The 23,209-nt window shown below is 29.8% G+C and overlaps 1 protein-coding gene across 2 annotated transcripts in view; it reads right to left on the minus strand.

The window, feature by feature from the left end:
- Window positions 1–613: 613 nt before the first annotated feature.
- The window catches only part of LOC129222153 (lachesin-like), a 50,375-nt gene continuing 27,779 nt past the window's right edge, over window positions 614–23,209 (minus strand). For both annotated transcript variants that reach the window (XM_054856610.1, XM_054856611.1), the window contains exons 4-7: window positions 18,036–18,135; window positions 16,432–16,704; window positions 12,644–12,931; window positions 614–8,156 (exon numbers count right to left, since the gene is read on the minus strand). In XM_054856610.1, coding sequence (XP_054712585.1) covers window positions 8,032–8,156; window positions 12,644–12,931; window positions 16,432–16,704; window positions 18,036–18,135 — 786 coding nt within the window. In that variant the 3' untranslated portion in view covers window positions 614–8,031. The remainder of the gene's footprint in view (window positions 8,157–12,643; window positions 12,932–16,431; window positions 16,705–18,035; window positions 18,136–23,209) is intronic.

Here is a 23,209-nt window from a genome sequence, read left to right on the forward strand (position 1 = left end):
AGAAGATATCCTCATGATTTAACATTTGGAAAGCTTTCAGAAAGAAATAGTATGTAACATTTAAGAAATAAATAAATACCTTTGTACGAAAAAATGACAGTAAATATCCAACTGGTTTTAGCAAAAATAAACAGATTACTGAATACACAAGTTTTGGGGTATCCAGGAACGCCTTTTTCAATTGAAGCAGTGAGAACAAAGGGAAGTAAGTGGACATTTTCAAGTTTTAAATAAAACACATTTAAAGATAACATCCTAGGCAGGCTTTCATTGAAATGTTTTTCAAAATCATGCTGTATAGCAGCAATTACCAGGGTGACTAGTACATCTCTTGCCCCAAGACAGAGGAGAGGTTCACCTACCATATTTACTGGTTATTTCCAAATTTTCAATTTTGCAACTTGCATCCCTTTGCTTCTCACTGCCTCAATTCAAAGTTGTGAGCTTTTAGATATAAAGACATCTAAGAAAAACATATACCTTTATCGGGGTTCCTGCACACCCCGAAACACGTGTTTTCAGTAATTCATTTATTTGTGCTAAAGAACGTTGGATATTTCCTGTTATGTATCCAACTTGTTAAAAATAAACAGGCATTATAAAAACGAGACTGTTGTACTACCAAAAAGTTTATTAGAAATCAATGCATACACGCTTTTTGAGATGTAGAGGTGAAATATATCACATGAAATCTAAAAAGGCACACAAAAATTACCAAGTGCAACATTTCATACCAAGTGCATAAGCACAAATACAACATTGCAGTTCAAACTAGAGTAGTTTTAATTCAGTAAATTGTTTTCAAAGAACACACATTATGGGTAGAGTCAAGACATAAGTACACATTTCAACAGTAACATGATAAAAAGTTGGTTACAAAAATGGTTTCCATACAAATATATGCTTCAAAAGTATATAAAAATTTCTAGGAAAATTTTCCCATTCAAATGCATTATGAATGTGAGATTCCATTTTAATTCAAGTGTGAGAATTTTTTTTACATAACTGTGTGGTCCCTTTTCTAAACACAGAAATATGACTGGAAAATAAATACATAAATTAAATAAATAAAAAAAGATGGTGATAGGCAGTAGGAACTTGGCATTTTGATTATTTCTAATATCTATGTATGAGTTTTATTTTTTTTTTTGATTTCAAAATTGCACTTAAATATCAAAAAACATAAAAGATATAACTTCTTTATTCTTTTTAATAAAAGAAACTGTTTGTGTATATCAGGTAAATTTGCCAATCAACAGAATAGCCCTTCTGCTAGCTCAAACAATTTCGCTCTGAATATTAAAAAAATATAAATGCACATAGCCATGCTACAGGAAAGAAGCTTACAAAAATCAGAGAGACTACCTATTAAAAATGCCTTTCAAGCTTATAAAAACAACTTCTAATGCAACCCAAAAGCAGAAAGGGCTCATTGCTTTTAATGAAACACTATCTGATAAATCTGAATAGGATATACTGCACCTCATTCCTCAGAAATGGGTGTGCAAGGTTATTTTTTTATTGGTTAGGTAGCAAGGTTACCAATTTTGGAAATATGAGAGTATATATTACAGGAAATTTGCCAAATAATGGAAAACTTTCCTATATGACAATGTTAAGTACTTTTAATAAAAATAATTTACATAATACGTTAATACAAGAATAAGTAAGGAGAACAAGAATTAGTAAAATATAAAACTACAATCCATTAATAAATTTCAAAAATTACATTTAACAAACCAGTACCTGAGCTTGTACATAAATGTATATGTATAGTGGATTTAAACTCATGTTATGATGTACACCAATGATCAACAGCAAGGGCACAACAAAATATGGGAATTTCTGATAAAAATTATGGGACATGAAACTAACCTTACAACCAATCTTCAGAGATCCAAAATGCACACTGTATGTGGAATGTGTTAGCCTACTGCAAGGTTGTGTGAGTAGGGGAGTGGAGTGATACTGCTGAACCAACATCGCTGCCGCAAAATGGAATCATCAAGCTGATTCAGTTTGTTATGTCAGCAAATGATTACCGAATTCAGTTCTATATAGTAAGGCACAGAGCTGTAATAAACATTGTGTTTAAATGTTTGCTAAAAGTAGCTGTCGTTAAAAAACTAACTTAGCTTATGGATTGTATGGATTCCTGATTTTTCCTTTTTTTAAATTTAATTTCAAGCATCCACTTCACAAACTGTTTGAATTATTCAGAATTTTGGATCTCCGGGGTTTGAATTTCTGAGGTTGCACTGTAACATAAATTATACACAGCAGTAGTTGGTGCAGAAGAAATAAAAAGGAATTTCTTAGTCTTCATTTGTTTGCATTTTAAATTTGACAAAGCATATCTCTTAAGCTTATATTAAACTTATTTTTTTGTTGTACGATAGAAAAATTGATAATTGTATTTGCAAAAAATCAGTAATGTAGAGGAATAAAAAATTTCGTCAAAATATTAACTCATATTGCATTGAAACAGTAACTTGTACGCACTCAAGTTTTGCTTTCTTGACTTTTCCCAAATTAACACTAGTGCTAATAGTAATATGGTACAGTAACCCCTCCTTATATCGCGCTTTTCGGGGGACAAAGAAAAAGAGATATATTCGAAAGCGCGATATAACGGAGATCATTAAAAATAGTTATAAGTCCAATACACAAGTAAAATAGTATTCATTCTGTTTGACATGATTTTGTAATGGTTTCTATGTAGTTCACGAATGTACTATCACACCTATTGAAATTTATACAAGACTGAAATTTAAGTAAATTTTCACTGTCAGAAAGTTAAAAACATCAAATGGCGAATGAAGACTTATCTTTCTGAGCTACCGCGAGATAAGAGTGAGCATTCCAATACCCTCTTATTCCCAATAGACTTTCTAATCCGTTTGACTTGCTACAGAAAGGATGTGAAAAGTAAAAGTAACCACATTGCTTACAGAAAACTCTTTTGCTCGTCCTGATCATTTTTTTTTCTTTGATGCAAATCCCGGTTTGTGCAACCAAGCACAAATCTTGCCTCTACATGGGCTAGTATGACACCTGCTTGATGTCTCTCACTCATTGTAAAGGCAATGTATCAATACAAAAGGGCAAGAGAAAAGTTTTTCCTCTCTACTATAAAATTATCACAATGTGACTAACGTTCCTTTGGCTCTGAGGTACAGAAATAAAGAAGAAAGACCTTCTCTGAGCAATACCACATGTTTTCAGAAAAGGTTCCAAACTCAAAACTAAGTTTTTTTCTTTCTTATTTTAGGCTTTAATATTTCGGGAGACAGAAGAAAAGAGCAATATATCCGAATGAGCGATATAACGATGGGCTACTGTACTTTATTTACAGATAATACTCCCCCCTCCCCACAAAAGTAAATTCTAGATGCAGTAGTGGCTCGTGGCAACATTGTTGGAAGGAAGTCGAAAGTAGACTTTCAAGAAGAAAAAAAAGGGTTCCTTTTAAAGTAAAAAGAGAAATAGGGGAAGTTTTTTAAACAAAATAGGAGTTACAGGACAGCTGTGATCACTGGTATGTACTTCTGTTTCTCTCTTTAAAACATGTAAAAAAAATTGCCAAAACCCAATATTCTAGCATGTACTTGCAACTGAATATGGTTAAACATTAAAAAAATAGGTCCACAATTGCAAATACATAATAATCAATTACAGGTCACTTAAATGTGACTGATAGGTCACTTAAAATTCATAAAATTTAAAGATAATAAAAAAGAAATCAGTCCTAATAATCAAAAATCAACATTTAACAAAAATTGCAATTATAACTGAAAAAAGTTTAACATCAATATAAATGGCAGATGCTAACAAATGATGTAAAAATTATCCAAAAAATTAAACATGTAAACAAATTGCAATACAAACAAGTACTAACAAAATATTTCGATAACAAATTTAAATCATTCCTAATTAACATTTAAGTACAATGAAAAGTCGTCATAAATTAAAAATCACAGGTTTTTTTTTTTAACTTAAAAACTACCTTTTAGTAAAAAATATGAGACACACATTTAAAATTTTTAAAAGACATGTTAAGTTAAAAAGGGTATAATAAACAAATTAAATCAATTTTGGGGACATAATTTTGAAATTTAAAAATTTCTTTGCTCTGTATGTACTTTTATTAGCAGTTCTAGTATGTTTGAACTTAAGTTCGCACTGACTATAACATGATTGCACATTACATGAATCCACATGAATTGTTATACTTAGTGTCAAATTCAAGTGAACAGACAAAATTTCTGATTAATAAAGCATTTAAATAATGCTATATAACAAGTTTGGATTTTTTATTTGTTTAAGAATAGTAAGCATATCTTTCTTTATATTTTGTTCGCATATGTTTTATTTTTTATTTTTCTGTAGATACTTTGTGTTTTGGAGTAGACATTTGGCAATCCAAACATCTCTTCAAAGTGTCTTGTAATAGTTGTGCTATGCAATGATTTACACAGAAACATTTTCTAATTTATTGCTTAATTTGCAACTATTTTCGTGCATTATTGCAAAAACTGCTTTTTTTTTTAAAATTCCTACTTTAAATTTTCTTCAATGTCTGAATTCAACATGCTATTCTAATACTAACTCTTAAATCAATAAGCCTATACCCCCCCCCCTCCCCTCCCAAACACAAATTTAAGCTACTTACAATTATATTGCTTTGTGGCTGTTCTAAATGTTACTAAAAATAAATTAAGGTTTTACACTTAGACAAAATCACGTACAGTAATACAAAACAGAACAGAAAATCAGATCTTAACTATATCAGAATGAAGAGAAACTATTTACAAAAGTACATAACTATGACAATCACATTTGAGCAAATTTTAATGTAATTTTTAAGGAGCAGTTATTGAAATTTCAGTTTCAAAGTGTTATTATTTAAATGGGAATAACTTTTTTCAAGTTATAAACTACTTATTATATTGTTCATATTTAACTTTTTTAGTCAAATATTGCATTAAAGCACTTACTTTTAGGAACTTGAATAAATATTTTATATATCTTTTATAAAAGAATTTCAAGGTAGTAAAAATATTTATTTACAAATGGTGGTATTATGATGTTCATGTATCACGGAAAAAGCTTTCAATTTTAATGATGTTAACTTGATAGACTAAAAAAATTTCTTCACAGATTTTTATAAATTTGAATTCTAAAAATGCAAAAAAGAGAAAAGTATCAACAATGCAAACTTTTTTGAAATTTTACAAATGATTTTTAACTTATTTTTTATGTAATCTTTTTATGTTTTTTTTTTTTTTTTGCATTGCTTTTAAATAGAGAGGCTAAAGAAAAAAAAAAAAAAAAAAAACTGCAGGATACACATTAAATTTAGGGTTTAAACTTTGAATAATTTATCAACAGAAAAGAAAAAAGGTTTACAGGGTGGCGACAGGAACTGTGAAAAAAAGTTCCCTGACTTTTCCCTGATTAAGTTCACCAAATTTCCCTGATTTACGTTACTGATGATAATGGTTTTCTTTCTTTGTTCTACTTGAAATGTATGTTTGTATAAAATGCAGTATTTTAAACGTTTTTAAGTTGTGTAAAGTTATTGAACTAAAGATATATTTTAAAAAGATGCTACTTTTTTTAAAAAATGGTTTGAAAAAAACATATCAAGTCAATTTTTTTGGGAAAAAAACTTATAAAACAGTATATTAAGTTTTTCTACATGGAAAGATTATAGAAAAATACTTTACTTGCAGAAACCACTTAGCATAAGAATTTTAAGAAACTATTAAAATTACTCTTAAAAACATATGTGTATTTATGATAGAACTAAAAAGTAATTATTTTGAACTAAGTTTTCAAACAGTATAATAATTGTTGCAAGAAGAACAAGTAATAGTGAAAGAATAGAGGTAATGTAGTTATTCTTATATAACTAATTGACATATTTTTGCAAAACAGATGAAACCATTTGACATCCATTCATAGGGAGCTTTTCTCTAATCAAGAACATAGGTTTTAATGAATGAATACAGCATTTTAACAATAAAAAATAAAGATATTTACTTAAGTACACAAGTTAACTCCATTTCAAATGATTTCAGTATGTAACGAAAAAAATCTTAAATTGCTTTTGTAACAAACAACTTTGAAATGCAAGAAAAAAAAAGAAAATAAAAGCAATTAGTTAATTTTAAAATATATAAAAGAAGAATACAACTTGGTTATAAAACTAAAGAATCATTTAAGTCTGAAGAAAAGGAAACCTTCATAATCTGCGGTAACAACAAATAGTATAACGGCAAAAAACAAAAGTTTTTTTTATTGAAAGTTTAATTTAAGATATTAAATTAAAAACGCGAAGAAGTAATAACTTTTAAGCTTTTGTAGTATTAATTCAAAAACCGAAGATTTCTTCTTGAAATCGTGATTACAGTACCCTAATTACTTCGAGACAATGGAATAAAGGCAAAGGAGCTAAGGCATTAATGAAGGCTTCCTCTTTGCCTGTATGGTTGTTTATTTTACGTAGCATTGAAAGCGTGAAAGGAAATTCCAAGCTAGGTAAAATAAAGAACCTAACAGACACAGAAGCAATCTTAGGAAGTTCATCCTGTGGTTAATAAGTAAGATTCAATACTTAGACGTTGAGGAAAAAAGATGCACAAATATGCGGCAGTGTATAATCGCATCTCATTAATTTTACCTTTTTTTAAAACAGATAATTGGCGGAAAATGCGCAGAGAATTAGAGTACTTAATTTTGTAAAGCAAAAAAAAAAAAATTTTTTCCTCATAAAATCCATTTTCCCTGATTTTTTTGTTATTTTTTCAAAATTCCCTGATATTTCCCTGACTTCCCTGATCTGTCGCCACCCTGGTTTAGCTTATGAATGAAATTATACATCATTCTTCAATACTATGAAATGACGTTAAGTAATCTTAGAATAAACAAGTATATCTTACTGCTATTATTTTTCTTCAAAAATAAAATGATACATCAATAAGAGTTAATCTTGCATTATTTAAAAATGTTCTTCTTAACTTAATACTAAACATTTTCCTTCCATTTTATCATACAAATAGAGGATTTCTATAAGATTAAACACCTTTTCCCTTTTGTCACATAGCAAAAATATTAAGAACCTATATATAATTGTGCAGGACGAATATAAGACCGATTACGTTGGTCCAGGTATACTTGATCACACTGGGGGAGATTATAGAAATTATACTGTCATAAAAACAGTATAAGGAAGAGAAGACACTATAAGTGATGATAAATGCAAGGTTTGTGATCCCTGAATTATCTTATTTAGGTACAAACATAATTTATAATTTAAAAAAACAGACATGAATTTTTAAAATAAAAGATTTTCTTCAAATAAATTATACAATTGATAAAGTAGTCAATAAGGTATTTGATGGCAATGAGTAAATTATTTTAGCATACACTGTTTTAGTATGGTAATAAGTAAAGAGGATGATGAATGGAATGTTGCATAAGATCAATCAATTAGCATTAATGACTAAATTTTATTGCAACCACCTTTTTCTGTTGAATAAATCTCCTGCTAATTTTCCTTGCAACATTCAATTTTCTATTTTATATTGTCATCATTGCTCTTTTTCAACAAGGTGAAGAGACATACCACATTCTTATAATAAATATTCATACCAACAAAAAATCTATCAAATTTTTTTTTAAAAAAAGGTGTCCGATAAATAACAAAATACGATGGAAGCCTCAAGTAAAAATGATTCTATGATCAATGTATAATTACAAATATCAGTACAAGGATAAGTAAAAGGAACGCCTTTGGAATGACTTTTTAAAAATATTTTTATGTACCCGAATAACCATCTTCTATGGACGGAATAAAACATTTCACTAAGTATGAGAATAACTCTATTGCTACAAAGTTAGGCTCATGAAACAATAACAAAACTTAAAACCCGGCTTTAAGAGCAGAAATACATGATGTTGTAAAATATGAGAAGAAATAGATTTTACACATGTTTCCATGTTTATCAATTTTCTCATCATCAGTTATTACAATATAACTAATGTAGCTGCCAGCAGCAAAAGAACTAAGCAAAACCAAGATGATAGCTGCTTGGACGAAGATCTATACAAATCAACACCACAAGCTGGTGGGCAAATCACATTTGGTGTCTCTGCAAGTAAAATATTCTTAAGATTAATAAATTTTTTTCTTAAAGAAAAAATATGAACAAAATATTAAATAAAATAACCTAGAAAACTGTTTTACATTACAGTAAGAAACACAAATCATACACAATTCAAAATATTAATTGCTAAAGTGATGACAGCATAAGACTAACACAGCCATAATTAATCTTTTAAAGGTGGTGTTTTGGTCAATAACAGTCCTTACATGTATAATTCTCCTTTCTCACTGCTCTGGTAGCAGAAATTTTTTCTGCTTTGTGGCATAGATAAAAATAAAAAACTAGTCAGCGGGACAAATTAACATTAGGTAAAACATAAAATTTAAATTGGCACCAAGAAATACTTGGGAACACTTTTACTTGTTAAGCGTACTTATGAAAGCTGTACACTAGTACAGTATGTACACACCGTACTTTAGATAAAAGTTATTGTTTACTGAATATCCCCGTCAAACTAAACTGTTTTGACTATTTTCACAGAGGGAATAGCACACAGACATAATTATTATTTTGCGAATCGCAATTCTGAAAATGATTCAGATGATAGGAGTTCTACTGTACATGCAAGCATGCAACCTGTGGAATACATCCCTGAAAATACGATAATTTTCATTAGCTTACAGTTACGATTTTTTTCCCTTGAAAAAAAACTCGGTTTTTTTTCTCCTCCAACTAAGAAATAGTCTGCAGACTTTCTCAAGAATCTGCAATGCACGTCACATTGTTTCTGCACCTGAGCTCACTGCATAACTGTAACTTAAAATTTTAACCGTTTAACCGCCGAACTATTGACGGAAGATCCAATTTGAGTAATTTTTTGAAATTATGTCTATTTATGTCTAGTAAATACAGAAATAAAATAAAATTTCCAGAAAAAATTTTTTTACTATATTTTTCAGTGTGTTCCATTTTTGGAACATTGGCGCTTTGCATGAAGTTTTTTTTTCAGAGAATTTTTTTAAACTAAGAGGTTTTGAATGCGGTTTTTATCTTAGCATACTTTATTACGGAAAAAATAATATTTTCAATTGCATTTATGTACATACCAGAATTCAGAAAATCCAATACAGAAATATCTAATGCCCATGATATGAAAGGAAGCATTGCTGGTGAAGTCGTTTGTCGCAATGGAAATATTTCTTAATCATATTTTTTTTTTGCACACTGCACAACATCCTTGGGATGCAGATACAATATAATGTTCGTCAGACATTCTTGATTGTTTATGTAAATGACAATGAGGTCCTGGATGACTTTCCACTCGTACTTTTCTTCTTAGGAGGTGAGTTATTTCTCTTCGGAACTCTAAATGCTTCATCTTGACTTTGTGTAACTCACAATGAAGTAACCAACTAGCTACAACTAAAATATTTAGAGCATTACTAAAAAGATTCCACCACCATTTTTTACTCCTCAAATGAGGTCTGTAGCTCCCTAAAAGTTGATCCAAGACGTTCACACCCCCCATTCCTTCATTGTATCTTTTGATAAGATGAGGTTGTGGCACATCTATCTTGCATTTCTGCGCATTTGAGTAACGTTTTACAGATGCAAGTGGCTCATGTGTATAACAATTACATGCTGCTGTAACCAATGCATTATCTTTTCAGTGGACAATGGCCAGTTCGGTTTTCACGAATTGTTTCTGTTGCTCGTACACCTTTTTTTGATAGCTGAGAAATTAAGTCATATGAAGTCAAAAAGTTATCAAAGTATACTTCATGCTTAGACGTGTCAGTCAAAACTGATAATAGATCATTTACAACTCTGGATCCTAATTGCACATCAGGGGATCCTTCTTTTTTGCCCGAATAAATCTCCATGGAATATGGGTATCCACTTGAAGAGCACAGCATCCAAATTTTGAAGCCGAATCTTTTTAGTTTCCCTGTAATAAACATTTTACATGAATGCCGACCGTAGTAGGGAATTATAGATTCATCTATGCTCAATTTTTCATGAAATACACCAAATTGTTGAAGGTTTTTACACAATTCTTTGTAAATAGGGTATACTTTTTCAAGTTTGTCATTTTGTTTTAATTCATGGTTGTCCATCAAATGAAAGTTGTTTTTTATTTTTCGAAAACGATTTCGAGGCATAACTGTTGGTACAATTGGCACAGATGAATCTTCTGCACTGCTCCAATACATATCTTCAGAAGGAACGGAATGGTACCCAATCAATAGCAACAAACCAAAACATTGTAGGATTTCATCTCTGTCAACATCTATTGATTCCCTTTTTTGCAATGCATACAAGTTTGTCATATTTGCTAAGTGTTCAACATACTGCAAAGGTAAAATTTTAAAAAATAAATCAATTGGAGATAAATCCACTATATTCGGAAATGCGTGTTGAAGCGGTTCAATACTTTCTGACGAAATCAGTTTCTGAAAATTAGCTTTCTTCTCCCAAGTTAAATCCATTTTCATTCTTTTTCTACTTTTATTTCCTGCTAATTCCAACTTTTTCTTTTTTTCCATTTTCATTCGCTTTTTACTTTTATTATCTAATGATTTCAGACTTTGTTCTTCCTCCGATTTTTTTGTTAAATTTTCACTAGAGTTGGCGGAAAAAATGTCCACCTGTCCACATACATCAATTGGTGTAATAGTTTGTAACTCGTCTTCTAGAATGTCTTCTTCCTCAGTGATATTACCTGGTTCATCAGGGGTAATTGGCATATATCTACATCTGACAAATCCAAATCTGACAATGTCTCTAAATAAGTCACAGCTTGTTCTACAGTAAGAAATCTTGTAGACATTTTTTAACATTTATGAACAGTTGGTATATGTCAAACAGAATTTCGTTTCGCTCGAAAACAAAGCTAGCGAATTATTAAACTGCATTTAAAATATGAAGAATAAAACGCTCACTAATATTATTTTTTATTATCACATGACAATGCAGCTGTCTGAGCTGCTGTGGATTTGGAGCCATATAGTCCGTCAAACAGCAGACTGTTATTATTTTCTTTGCTAACGAAACCAGGGGTGATTGTGAATTCATCAAAAAATACCTGAAAGTTTCAAAGCGAGAACGGGGTGGGGGGGGGGGGGGTAATGTTTGGCCCCTATTACTTAAGTGCACCTTTGCCATAGTATTAAACAGTTCTGAGTCAAAATATTGTGTGTACATTTGATTAAATTTTTAATGGGTTACAAAGTTACTTTTGAGCTGGTGTTATACAAATTTTCTTGACATTTGTCCATCTTAAGGGATAGGTGTCCATCTGAAGGCTCTTGCAGGTATATTTGATGATTATTATATAATTTTAAAAAATGCGGAGGCAGGGAGATAAAAGCATAACAAAAACAAACATAACTCCGGTATTTTCGGACATAAAAATACCGGAAATATGTCCGAAATACCGGAAATTCGGTAAAATACCGGAACACAATCACCCCTGCGAAACGTCATATCCTTTCAAAATATAAATTTACTTGGTTTGGCCAACATCTACATCAGAGTACATTCAAAATGAGAAGAAAAAAAGAAACATATATTACGAAAAATGAAATTTCCCCTTTGAAGTCGAACGATTTACTTCTTGGAAATTTGACTCCCTAAAAGCGCCAATGTTCCAAAATTGGAACATGCTATTTTGAAGGGGTACACCTTTTGGAAAGATCATTGTACATTTCTACAAGCATTTTAAAATCATACATTGAAATATTTTTCACAACTATAATAAATATCATCACATTTTCTGAAAAAGCCAATTTTTGGTAAATTTTATAAGAAAAAGTTGCAAAAAGCTAAAAAAAAAAAAACACTCATCTTTGAAAAATCGCAATAAATAATTGAAAATATATAAACAATCAAGCAGGAAATCAAAAAATACTTTGAAATAAGACTAAACTGTGTTAAAAAAAACTTGCTTATTTTAACGTTATTTCTTGGGAAAATTTTCAGTTAAATATGATGTTCCATTTTTGGAACATTGGCGGGTAAACAATTATTCTGCAACATGAAGACAAGTGATTAGAGAATTTTTAAGCTGCCAATTTAATTTATCTATTGTTCTTAAAAATTAAATATTTAAAACACACTAGAATAAATGAAAATGTTTGAATAAAAAAAGACCAAGTATGTTAAATAGTATTAAGTGTACTTTTCTTATCAAACAATGAATATGTTTACACTAGCTCCCCTCTCCACTATTTAATAATCATATAATAAGCACACCTAACAGCACATCTACAACCTTTGATTTATAGCTACGCCACACAAAAAATCCTTAAACTGCAAAATTTTCTTTGATATCAGGGAAAGAATTCTTGATGCAAATCTTTAATTGCAATGCTGTAATAAAATCTTTTCAGTTGAATTCAACTTTGATAAAATCTAAGATTTTTTTTTCTTTGGAAAAACTTGAATATATTCTAAATTATTAAGAAGGAATTTCATATGAAATATACAATGCTTGAAATTTAAAAAAAAAAAAAAAACAATTCAAGTCTTACCAAAAAATTCAATGACTTTTTCATGAGATCCTAACTTATTTGTAGCTTTACAAGTGTAATATCCATACTGTCTCTTCTCGGCTGTTATGATGCGAAGAGTTGTGTCAGTGAATTCATCAGCAGCAATATGTATTGATATCTGGTAATGCTGATTATCATTCAGCTGCATGTTATCTTTAATCCACACAATTGAAGGAGAGGGAAAGGCTTCAACATGACATTCCAGTATCTGATCGTATTGTAAAGCTTGGCCATAGCGTGGACGTTCTATTGTAACATATGGACGGACTAAAATGAAACAAAATACAAATTACAAGAGTGATCTATTACATTTTGCATGATTTTTTTTAAGGTCTGTACACTTAGTGGCACTTTTATGAAAGTTTTACAGGTTTTTACGAAGTCACCCTAAGGTGTTATAATGCATGATTAGTGGAAAAAACCAACATGAATAAAGCAAATTGTCAAGGAAGTACAGCATGAAGCAATTTCAAGGCTACAATGGAGCTTCTTCATCAGTGCAAAAGGGCTCAACACACAACAAAGTTGTGGGAGAACACTTTGTTGTCATGTGTTGTTTTGTTTTGGTGCTTTGTAGTGCGCTGAGCATACCATTCCTTTGCACTGAACAATGCTCCATTGTAGCCTTGAAAAAGCTATATGCTGTACTTATGATTTGTGCTTTATGTTGTTTTTTCAATTTGACACAAAGCATATTTGATCATTTTTCATTTAAAAAAAGTATACTCAAGAAAAATTGGTCTTAACTACAGTAAACTCTTGATTATCCATGGAATTGGGTGGCACAAGTGCCACAGATAATAAAAATCGCGAATAAACCACAAAACGGCTAAAATGAGCGACAAATAAGGTAAAAATTGTCCTTCCTCAAAAACTTATCTACATTGATGCATAATACTTTTTTCAAACAGTGAAAATATATATAATGCAGTAAAAATGATTTGTATTTTTGCACAACAGAACTTAACATCAATAAAGATCAAGTATATAAATGATGAATAAAACACAAAAGCTAACTAAACAAAAAGAACCAAGTTTAAATTTATAATAATAAAAAAAAAAAGCCATTGATATTTGCTTTTTATTATGACAATACATGTTCCTGATTGTTAATCTGAGTCGTGGATAATTGGGAGTTTACTGTATTTGTTAAATCATTTCAGAAATAACTAATTGCAAAAATAAAAGAAAGAGAAGGATTTCGTAGAACATTATGTGAAGTGAAATCAAACTTTTATTTCAAACATTAAATGGCTTCTAAGGAATAATTAGAATTCAGTAGTGAATCTCGAAACTTTGTTTCATAGTCAGCCAATATCAAATCATGCAATGTTACATAACTTCATAACCAATATATAGGGTTACAAAATTGAATGCTCAACTTTACATTTGTTCAAGAGGAATATTAGTTATGTAATGTGAAACAAAATGAAATATTTTATTTTAAAACATTTTTAATAAAAAGTAAATAATTATATTATGCACCAGAGCTGTTTTCTCTGGAGCTGTAGCTCTAAATTATTACCCTGCTTCAAGTTTCTCACTTTTTCAAATCTTTTAATTTTCTTCATTTTTTTTGCAGTCCTTTAAACAGACCGAAAAATTTTAGTTAGTAGCCAGAAGAAACTTATAATTTAATAGCTGCTTTCTTTAAATATTAATCACTTGATTCAGAGAAAGGGGGGGGGGAGGAAACTAAAGAATAAATATTGTACCAAAGATAAATTTTTGTAACAGAAAATTTAAAGTGGGTTCACATTATTCAAAAACATTTAGTAGAATGTTTTACCAAATCGAAAAGACAAAAAAACAAAACAATTTTGTCAGAAACTACTATGATATTATGTTTTTAATATTCCTTTTTAAAACAAAACTTAAAAATTAAAGTTTGAAACTCAAACACATGCATAAATATGTTCGCAATAAAATTGCCAGCTGGCATTTTGCTCATATCATCGCTGAGGGGCTTTAATTAGCGGAAATATAAAAATCACCAAAGATGACCCTATTTTTATCACTTATTTTTTTAAAGCATAAAGCAGAGGATAATTTAAAGTTTGTTCATAAATTGATTCAATGAGATTAACAGAATAAAAATTTTTCATTCACTGGTGTAAGATATCATTTTTTTTTCTCCCATTAAAAATTTTCTGTTTTGTCTACCTTTCTTCCTTTTGTGTTAATTTATTTCATGAATGTTTGCAAATTATTGAAATTTATTTTGCTGAAGACAAGATACAGTCATATCTAAAGCCCAGATTGTATGTACTTAAAAACCCATAAAAATGTTATGCACTCAGAATTTCCAGAATTTTTTAAATTCACAACAAGTAAGTTGTCACATTTGAATATAATATAGCTTCAAAACTTTTTATTTTAGTATTAAGGCAGTAAATACATATTAAAGCAAATAGCATCAGAGAAAGTGGTATGCACAAACTGCAATAAACCACAAACTGTTTTTCTTTCATTAAAAACTATTTTTTTTAAAATTATTTCTTAAGATGAAAATATCCTTTAAACATTCTCAGAATCTCTTTAAAGTAGAACCTGCATTTGTGAAAAACGCCCAAAAATGCATTTATTGGAAAAAAATTTGTCACTTTTATGAGTTTATAGTGAAACATGTTTAACACGAAAATGCTTAACACGAAAAATCGGTTAAAGCAAAGTGATCTAACAGTCCAGACTGTGCAATTTAATACAAATCTCTTAACATGAAAAATTATTTCGGCCCCTTAAGCTTTGTGTTAAACGTTTTCTACTTTAACATCAAAAGATGTTAAATTATGCAATTGCATTTACACACATGCATTTGCATATAATCCTAACTTTAGTCACAATACACAAAAATTATTAAAAGCACTTGGATCAAGAATTTTACTAGTTTTATTTCTTTCGTGATTGTGCACAATCATTGTTTTGTCATGCTTTTGTTACAGCTGCTCTTTTACAAGAGATCATTCTTACTTTTGAAACCACATCTTGTTTGTTCACTTATGTGACCATTTCTGTTTGTTGCATTTGAAACCTCATTTTTGTTGAGCTTAAAATATCAGTTTTGATGATTTCTTATTGTATTGAAAATTGGTTATTGCCTAACACGCATATTTACTTATCATTTTAAAAATAGAGCTTCCAAATCTAAAATTCTCGATTTATATTTATTGAGATCTAGTAAACTATCGATGGGTGTACAGATTAAGAGCAAGTCCATTTTAGTTACAAGAGCTTGTAATGGCTGACGGGATTGGGGGGGGGGGGTAATTCAGAGAGCGCTTAAGTCTTAGTTGCAGCTTAAACTCTGATAATTTTACTTGAAAAAATATAACCTTAAAATTTAAATTGAGGAAGAATGGAAATTAAAAGTGGCTTCAGAAGGTGGCTAAAAGTGTTTAAAAGTGGCTTAACATTTTTAATAGGGGTCAGTTGGGGTGAGTAATTAATTAAAGTTATAATTGAACTTGATAGTATACATATACAGTGAAATCTCTAAAGTTGACTTTTTGTAACTTGACCATTAGTTTAAGTCGATTGCTTTTTTCAAGTACAGAATCAGTTCGATATCATATAAATCAATCTATAAGCTGACCAATGACCATCTGCTTAAGTTGACCACTTAGTGCACAGCAAGTGGTCAATTCACATGGGTTTCACTGTACATAGAAAACTTTTGATAAATAGGAAACATTCAAGACACTAGTACATAGATAAATATTGCTATTTTTGTTAAAACTTATTCAGTCAAGAGAAAAGGTAATACTTGCATTCAACTTCTAGGCCTATATTACGCCGAGCTCCTTTTCCTACTCCATTATCCGCAACACAATAGTAAGTACCTCTATCAAATTTCGTGATATTTGAAATGGCAAATGTATTGCCGGCGTAAAATGCATAGCCATTGGGGAGCAAATCATTGTTTTCCCGACGCCATGATATTCTTGGTGGTGGATATCCAGTAGCATAACAATGCATTTCAACTGATGAGCCAGTACTTGTAATAACAGATCTTGTACTGTTATCAGATATCACAGGGGGCACTTTAAAAGAAAAACAGAGGTTATTATTTACCAATACACACACACACATATATATGCATCAGAGATCAATTTTTGGCGGAACGTCATTCTGGTACGTTTTCTGAGAAAACATTTGAGAAATCCACATGACCAATTGTCCATTTCCATGATTGTTGAGCATTTTTTTTTTTTTTTTGGATAATCAAGACTTTCTATGACCAGTTTTGATCATGGTTGAAATCAATGACTTTAAAGGTGTGCGGACGCAGACACCTTAAAATGAATTTATTCAAAAAGTGCCATAACTCAAAAAATGAAGTTTAGCAATCTAACCGAAAAAGCTTTATTATTTAAAAAAGATGGATGCTGTTAAGTTATTTCACCAAAATCATTTATTAGTAATGTCAAAATTATACAGTACACAGAGGTGCAATGTATACGTTTCGGCTTTAAAAAAATTTAAGTTTCTCTTCTAGTATTGGTTCATCAGAAAGAAAATGATACAACTGCACTATTTCTTCAAAATTCTTTATTAATTTCTGAATTGTGTACAGTAAAAAGTATTCGTTACTCCCTTCCCTTTCACTCTCATCAAAATCAAGGGGTGCACTTTTGCCCCCCCCCCTCCCTATTTCTCATACCCATGATATTTCAGGGCTAGAGTATTCAAAGGTAATGCACTAAAAAGGTTTAAATTTAATTACATACATTTTTTGTGCACAGAATTTTGTTTAAATTTCCTATTTTACATTATATTACTAGACTACTTTAAATGTAACTGGATATAGTTTATTTTGGAATATTAGCTCAGCTAGGTTATGCTCTTGGTGAATACACCTGGTATGTGTGCTCAATGTGGCCACAGGTAGAAAAAAATAAATTTTTTCTGATTTTCCCATCCAATTAAAAATTTTCCCTAATTTCTCTTAACAGCCTGGTTTTTCATCATCTTCTGGCTATATTCTTTTGCTTACTTGATACACACATCTAACCTTTTATCACACAGCAAGAACTGACGTTCTAAAACTGACGTAACTTTTAAAATGTTTTATTTTGAAAATGAATGAAAAATGAATGATATTGATTGAAAATTAGTATTCTCTCAAAACCAAAACACGTAATAACAATTTCCTAACTAAAAAAAAGACTTTAAAAATAAAATAATTGCTAAAATAAAAACTATAATAAGTCGACTGAAAGTAGTAGAGGCCAAAATAACTCCCAACTATCAAAATAATTGAAATATTTATAGGATACAAAAGGACAAACGTCAAACACAACAAACAATTTTCGGCTTAAGTTCAAGGCATTGTTAAGCAAGGTAACTGAAGAAAAGACATAATCATACATACGCCTGACATAAAGCCATACATTATTCTTCTGTTTTGAGTTTGGCCCAATAATAATTTGACATTCATATAATCCTGCATCAATTTCTTGTATCTTTGAAATCTATCAAAAAAAAAAATAAATAAATAAATAAATAAATAAATAAAAAAATAAATAAATTAAAAAAATAAAAATAAATAAAATAAAATAAATAAATAAATAAATACATTAGTTGTGAATTAATTTTCTTATACAAGGTACAAAAAACACATTAAAAAATTACTTAAGTTGCCAGTGTTTGTTATGATAAGATACTTAATATGAATATACTTAGTTACTTTTCACTCCTGGATCCCCCGTACCTACCACTATTTGTTGTTTAACCAGTTGGATGGGACCCTGAAAACAGCTGTGATTTTTCTACTACCGTCTATTAGATATGCATTTCTGCAGAATAGCTGACCCGTTGAACAATTCTTTCACCTGCTCAAGTATGATATAGGAATTTTAAGAGTGTATACTTAAGCGAATGTATAGTTTCTAGAAATAATAAAATATCCTTGTATTTTTACATTATCACTGAAGTGGAGGACAGTAAACATGTTGACCAGTCAATTGAGGTCCATGTTTGGCGAAAGTCTGTTCTTTTCTTGAAATTTAATTTTTGCTAACCATAGAAGCATCATTTTTAAATTTATAATTTATGAGTGTCTTCATCCCTTTTGTTTTGTAGTTTAGTTTGAAAAGTATACACAGATCCTATAGTAGTTTTTTTGGGGAAAAAAGTAGGAAATAAGGAATCAAAATTCAAAAAAGTAGGAAAAATAAGGAAAAAATAACTTAAAAAAGTAGGGAAAAATATGATTAAACACGTCAAAAGGAACCAAATTTAACGTAAATTTAATTTCCAGAAGAAAAGATGAAGTTAATAACATAATATAAAATATTTAAGATAATATACCAATACAACATATATACTTACATACACACACGTCACGAGGAAGCAATCAAATTTAAGATAAATTTTATAGGCAGAAGAAAATACATTTATTTTCTATAACCTTAATAACATGCAGAAACCAGGTAAAGAAATATGGAAATGTATTTAAATATTCAACTTTAAAGTTAAATATACAAATACATTTAAACATTTTTAACCTGGGTTTCGCATATTATTAAATTTTTCATGCGCAACAGGCAGGCCTTTAGCATGCCTAAAAAGCAGGTATTTAGCATGCTGCTAAAGTTGGCTGCTGCAAGTACGTTTGATTCACGTCGGTCAGGTTTTGAAAGTATGTTTGATTGATTCATGTTGGTCAAGTTTTCACATGAAATGAAAAATAAGATTAGATACTTTTTTTTTCAGCTCTTGTAATATAAATATATAAATGGAGAAAGTAATTTCATTAGTTTGGTTTGATTTGATTTTTTTTTCTTTTGACATAAGAGCCTTAATAGGCTATATTGCACCAAAGGATTGTTTAAATTCAAAAAAGGAACCAAAGAAGAGAAATTGTTAAAGGAGTAGAAGATTTAAAACTTCTAGAATTTCGAAAAATGTTGCCCAAATAAGCACACAAACAAATTTTTAAATTTGGAATAACAAGCCAAATGAATAAACAGAAAAATAATTTAGATTAACACGTAACTGAGAACTGAGAAGAGATAGAAACATGGACAAAAGGGAAAACACAAAAATTGGGAAAAGAAAAATTTTCTGAAGGAAGGAGAACAATTTAGGATGAGGATAAAGGTAAAGTAATTTGGTATTCACCTACTAATGAAAGACAAATAACTATAAAACATAATTTGAAATGAAAATAAAACTTTTAAAATTACTTTAAGCAGGGCTCATAGCAAGTGGAAAAAAATATATAGGAGTTTAAAAGGAAAAATATAGGAGTTTGATAGAAAAATATATAGGAGTATGATAGCAAAATATATAGGAATTTCAAAAAAGTATATCATCTATTATGTTTGGAGCACCGTACAATACAAATCAGAGAACCAGTATCAATACAATTCTATTATGCATGATGTCATAGCAATGTGAAGAGTCACAGATGTGAGAGCAAATGAATTTTTGTACCCAGTCACTTAAATGAGTCATGTTTGTTTAAGACAATTTTGATTCAATAAGGAAAAATTCTGTGAGCATGTTTCTTTTCCTTTTCATTTTAAACATGGAATTCTACATACAATATCAAAGAACTTTATTAAATTTTTGGTCAAACGAGATATCATTAGAACTATACCGCATACTAAAAATATCAATTCTCTGATTATTTAAAGAATTTTATCACAAAACAGTACGAAAAAGCAATTACAAAATTCAGATTTTAACTTACGTGCTTTGAAAAATGCATCTCTTATCGATTGCTAAAACTAAGTAATAAATAATCTGGACATTCTTTTTTTGATGTCATAAATCTACCCATAATCCTTGGTATTGGTACTTCATTGCTTCAATGCTAACAGTAACGATGAAAAGTTCTGTCGACTCCATGTCTCTCTTGTCTAACTGGTTTTGTTGGACGTATTATGTGAAATTTATTACAAAAAGTGTGCAACCTCTGCCTACCCTTCCTTTCATTATTTACAGAAAAAAAAACAAAAAAAAAAAAAAAAACCAATTTCTGAGAGGAAGACCAATTTCTGAAATTATTGGAAAATCTACACACAAAATAAGTACATATTTGAAAAAAGCAGAAAGAAATCCTATAAAATGACAATTTTTTCATCGAGACAGTTACAGTTTTCAGCAAGCTACAAGCTTTGAAACATTTGAAGTACTCAAAGTTGAATTGGTACCAAAGTCTGTACAAGGCATTTTCAAAAATAATCGTTTGAGCTACAACCGGTCATTTGAACTACATGTAAGAAAATTAAAGGCTTTCAAAATCTTTACAGCAGTACACTTAAAGTTAATACGCTAAACTATTAAAATTACAAAGTAAACTCATTAAAATAAAAAAATAATTGAAAACAAGTTGAAAGTAAAACCATCAATGTTTTGTATCTTTCATAAAAATAATCAAACAGAAGTTTAATACATATTCTAAAATTAAAGATCTAATAGTGCACAGTGCAGGGGAGAAAGAAAAATTGATCAAAGAATTTTGCATTTTTGGGCAGCATTTAACATCTGACGAAAAAAAAATATAGAAGATAGTGAGAAAATATAGGAAATATAGGAGAATATCTGTCAAATTGTGAAAATATAGGAAGTATATTTTCATAGATATAGGAGAACTATGAGCCCTGTTTAAGTTAAATATACAAATACATTTAAACATTTAAAGGGATGTAAATTTTGTTAGGATAAAAATTTAAAGGGGGGGGGAGTGGGGGAACTTTTAACGATTTAAAACTATCAGAAAAAGGTGAAAAAATATTTTTAAAAAGAGAAGAAATATATTAAGTTGAAAAATAAAGTAATTTGGGACTTCTCTTGTAAAAAAAAGTTATTAACCAGAAACACATGTCTGTGTGCAAGCAGAAAAGTTAAGAATTTACTAGAAGACAGTAGTTACAAAAATATAAACACTTTTTAACAACACAAAATGATCCAAAAAATGAAAAAACTGTATTCAATCAAGGAAAGACACTAGGGTTCAAAAAGCATTTTCTAACAATTTAAAACTATCCCAAAAATAAACTAACAGAATTTTTTAAGTGTTGAAGTGATGGAATCTTGCATTTAAATCTATTTTCGATTTTTCCATAAAAATCGGGAACGTTTTGCCACGTTTTTTTTGTTGAAAATACAATCTTTGCAAGGAAAGAAAATTAGCTTTTATAATCATGTTTAAAGGAACAATAATCATATTTATGTATGAAAAAAAGCTAGTTTCCGCAATTTTTTAAAGTGATTAGTTTTTGCAAATTTTTGTTATCTGTCGCTTTTATTCTGTACTAAGATCAATAAAATGTGTACAGGTTTTTCATTTTTTGCTTCCTTACGTTTCTTTCAAGGTTTTACATTGTCTTTTTGTTTAAAACAAGCTTCATTTTACTGTAATGGCTTTTTCGACACTTTTTGAACAGTCGGTCGTTTACTGTAACTAAAACTTCTAATTACCGGGAAGATAATATATAATTGTATCAGAATGTGTTAGCATCTATTTCTGAATTGTTTTGTTAAAACAGAAGGACAAAAAATCGGGGCGATAACAGGAAAAGTCGCACTTTTGAAAATTTTGCAATTCTTCCAGAAATTATAATAGTTAGTCAATGAAATGCTCCCTATCTGCTCGTTTCTTTTTTTTTTTCGAAATTGAAACATTCAGAAAACTCTCGCTGAGGCATAGTAAAAATAAGAATCAATGAACAATTAGAAGTGCTATGCTAAAGAACGAAAAGGTAGGGGGAAAAAAAAAGGAAAAAGTAGGAAAAAAGGAGTGAGCTACAAAAATAGGAACTCTTCAGGGTCTGTATACAGCTCCAGCATTCTGTTAGCACATGTTAAAGAATGCTAATAACTGAAGGATCTTGGTTTTATGAAAGCGAGATCAAAGTCATATTTTCCTACATTTGCAATATCCATCACAACACAAAGTGCAACCGCCTACTTGTGGGGGTCATAATAAAATATAATTGCATTTCTAGCTAAGACCAGTATAGTGCATAAATATAGTAAAAAAATTAAAACTGGAATCTAAAAGAAGAAATACTGCAATATGTAAAATAAGCTAAAAACGTTGGTTTTTGGTTAATTTCACGAAACTTTACAGCTTATATCTTATATCTTTAAACGAGCAATTCTTGTTGGTATGTATATATTTCTTATCTCGGAAACGGCTCTAACGATTTGTGTGAAATTTTGGATTTAATTGTTGTTTAGCATTCTAAGTTCATCTACATCCGTGTTTTTTCTGTTAAAACGCGATTTTTTTACAAAAAACAGTTTTTTAATATAAAGTCTAATTAAGTTAAGCCTTGAAGTAAACTGTCAATTGACGCATCAGGCAGACGATTTGCAACCATAACAATGAAAATTTGTCTCTTCTCGCTTTAAAATTTTAAACTTGCTTAGGGTTGCCAGGCTTGGCTGATATTAGCCACTTTGGCTCATTTCAATCACACTTGACTAAAAACAAATTCAAAAGCACTATGTAAATCGATGTAAGGCTTTTTTTTTAAAGCAAAACTATTGCTTGACCATCTTATTTTATTTACTTATATTCTTTTCTTTACA

The sequence above is a fragment of the Uloborus diversus genome, chromosome 5, assembly GCF_026930045.1.
Source record: "Uloborus diversus isolate 005 chromosome 5, Udiv.v.3.1, whole genome shotgun sequence".
Lineage (NCBI taxonomy): Eukaryota > Metazoa > Arthropoda > Arachnida > Araneae > Uloboridae > Uloborus > Uloborus diversus.